The 1,636-nt window shown below is 52.3% G+C and overlaps 1 protein-coding gene across 1 annotated transcript; it reads left to right on the top strand.

Moving 5' to 3' along the window:
* Positions 1-739: 739 nt before the first annotated feature.
* Positions 740-1,423, top strand: J4E82_004533 (uncharacterized protein; the record flags this gene model as incomplete). The annotated part of the gene is made up of 2 exons (XM_051730810.1): positions 740-810; positions 928-1,423. 2 exons carry the CDS (start codon positions 740-742, stop codon positions 1,421-1,423), a joined length of 567 nt encoding a protein of 188 aa, XP_051589566.1.
* Positions 1,424-1,636: the final 213 nt, after the last annotated feature.

Here is a 1,636-nt window from a genome sequence, read left to right as displayed (position 1 = left end):
GTGAGTCCCTTGATTGTATAGGCTTGTATACTAATTTGGGTGGGGTTGATGTTCGCGCGGGTAACGCTAACCATATACAGGGGGGTCGCACTTTTATGAGAACTATAATAAAGGAGCTTCTCCGCGCTTCAAGGAGATGAGGCCCATGGCTCTGAGCGCCGCCATCCGCCATCGCATTGCGGTGAGAATATCGCGCATCACGATGGCCGACGATGTTGAGTGTTTGAAGTTGTGGAGTGGGTGACAAACCGGCAGAAGAACGAACAATCAAACGTCGCGCATCTAAACGCCCATCCAACCAGAAACATCACAGCATAAAGGAGCGAACCCGATCGACGAATCACTTTCGCTTGCGCGCCAATTCCAATTCCAATGGCTATTTGTTCGCCCGCAGCCTTGTCACAAGATTGGTGTTGTAATCTTATTTTTCCACCTTCCGTTAGCCGCCATGCCCCCCTCAAAGGGCCTGAGGCGAGCAAACCATCGTGAGTTCCTGAGTCGGGCCCCAGTTTCAAATACTGCCGGGGATCCTCCCTTCTCATCTCTTCTCGCCGCATCGCTCTCCAAACCTCTACGCTCATTACTTTTTTGCGACCCTGCGTTTGCTGTTGCTGCCCGTCATCGTCAGCTTTCTCCACATTCTTTAATAAACGTCGGTCCGTTGTTCTAAGCCACACGTCACACGCGGGACTATCACACTCATTGTAATTACGATATTCAACACGAAACAACAGTCAAGATGAAGGCAAACACTATGATGATGGCGTTGGGTGCGCTTGCTATGGGCGCGAGGGCTCAGGATGCTGTTGCGTAAGACATCTCCACAATCCACATCCCCATCTGCCTGATCTCATCCGCAACGCGACTACGACGCGGCTTACCCGCGATAATCACCTCTAGATCCTTGCTAACATGCTGGTAACGCAGGCCCGACGTTCAGCAATCCGTTCTCATGGTCCTCGCTCAGGCGATCCCATCGGATAGCGTAGCATACGCGCTCGCATCGTCCTCTGCATTCGCGGCTGAGATGGCATCGTCTCTCTCCGCTGGCAACACACCAACTTGGTACCAAGCGCTCCCAACGGACGTTCAGAGCCTCTTGCCTCAAATCTACCCTGCTGCCGTTCAAGTTACGCCAACACCGACTCCTACTCCTACGCCATCTTCTAGCGCGTACGTCGTGAAGAGCAGCAGTGTTGTAGAGAGCTCTAGCGCCAAAATTACGCCATACCCAACTGGAATGAACAGCACCATGGTCAAGCCTACCATGAGCGCTACTGGAGGTGCTAGCATCAGTGTAACACTGAGTCCCAGTGACACTGCTTCTTCCACCCCGCCTCCTCCCTTCGAAGGCGCGGCTTCCAGGCTCTCTGTCGGCGCCGGTCTTGGTGCTGCTCTCGTTCTTGGTATGCTCGCTTTGTAGACATACTCTTGTCTACTCCTGCTTTCTACGTTCGTAGCATCAGGCTGCACCAAGGTGTCATGAGTTCACCTGAAGGCATGCATCTTGCAGTAGCCTGTTGCTCGTCTTCACTATAACGTTTCTTTACGACGCGATGCTGTTATTCTTCTGGGCAACGATTCGCAATATACCTTTTTGACTTTTTTTGGATTTGATGAGGGGAGGAAACACTGA

This window comes from Alternaria postmessia (genome assembly GCF_024291825.1).
Source record: "Alternaria postmessia strain BMP 2775 chromosome Unknown scaffold_21, whole genome shotgun sequence".
Lineage (NCBI taxonomy): Eukaryota > Fungi > Ascomycota > Dothideomycetes > Pleosporales > Pleosporaceae > Alternaria > Alternaria postmessia.
This window is presented reverse-complemented; position numbering and strand designations above follow the sequence as displayed.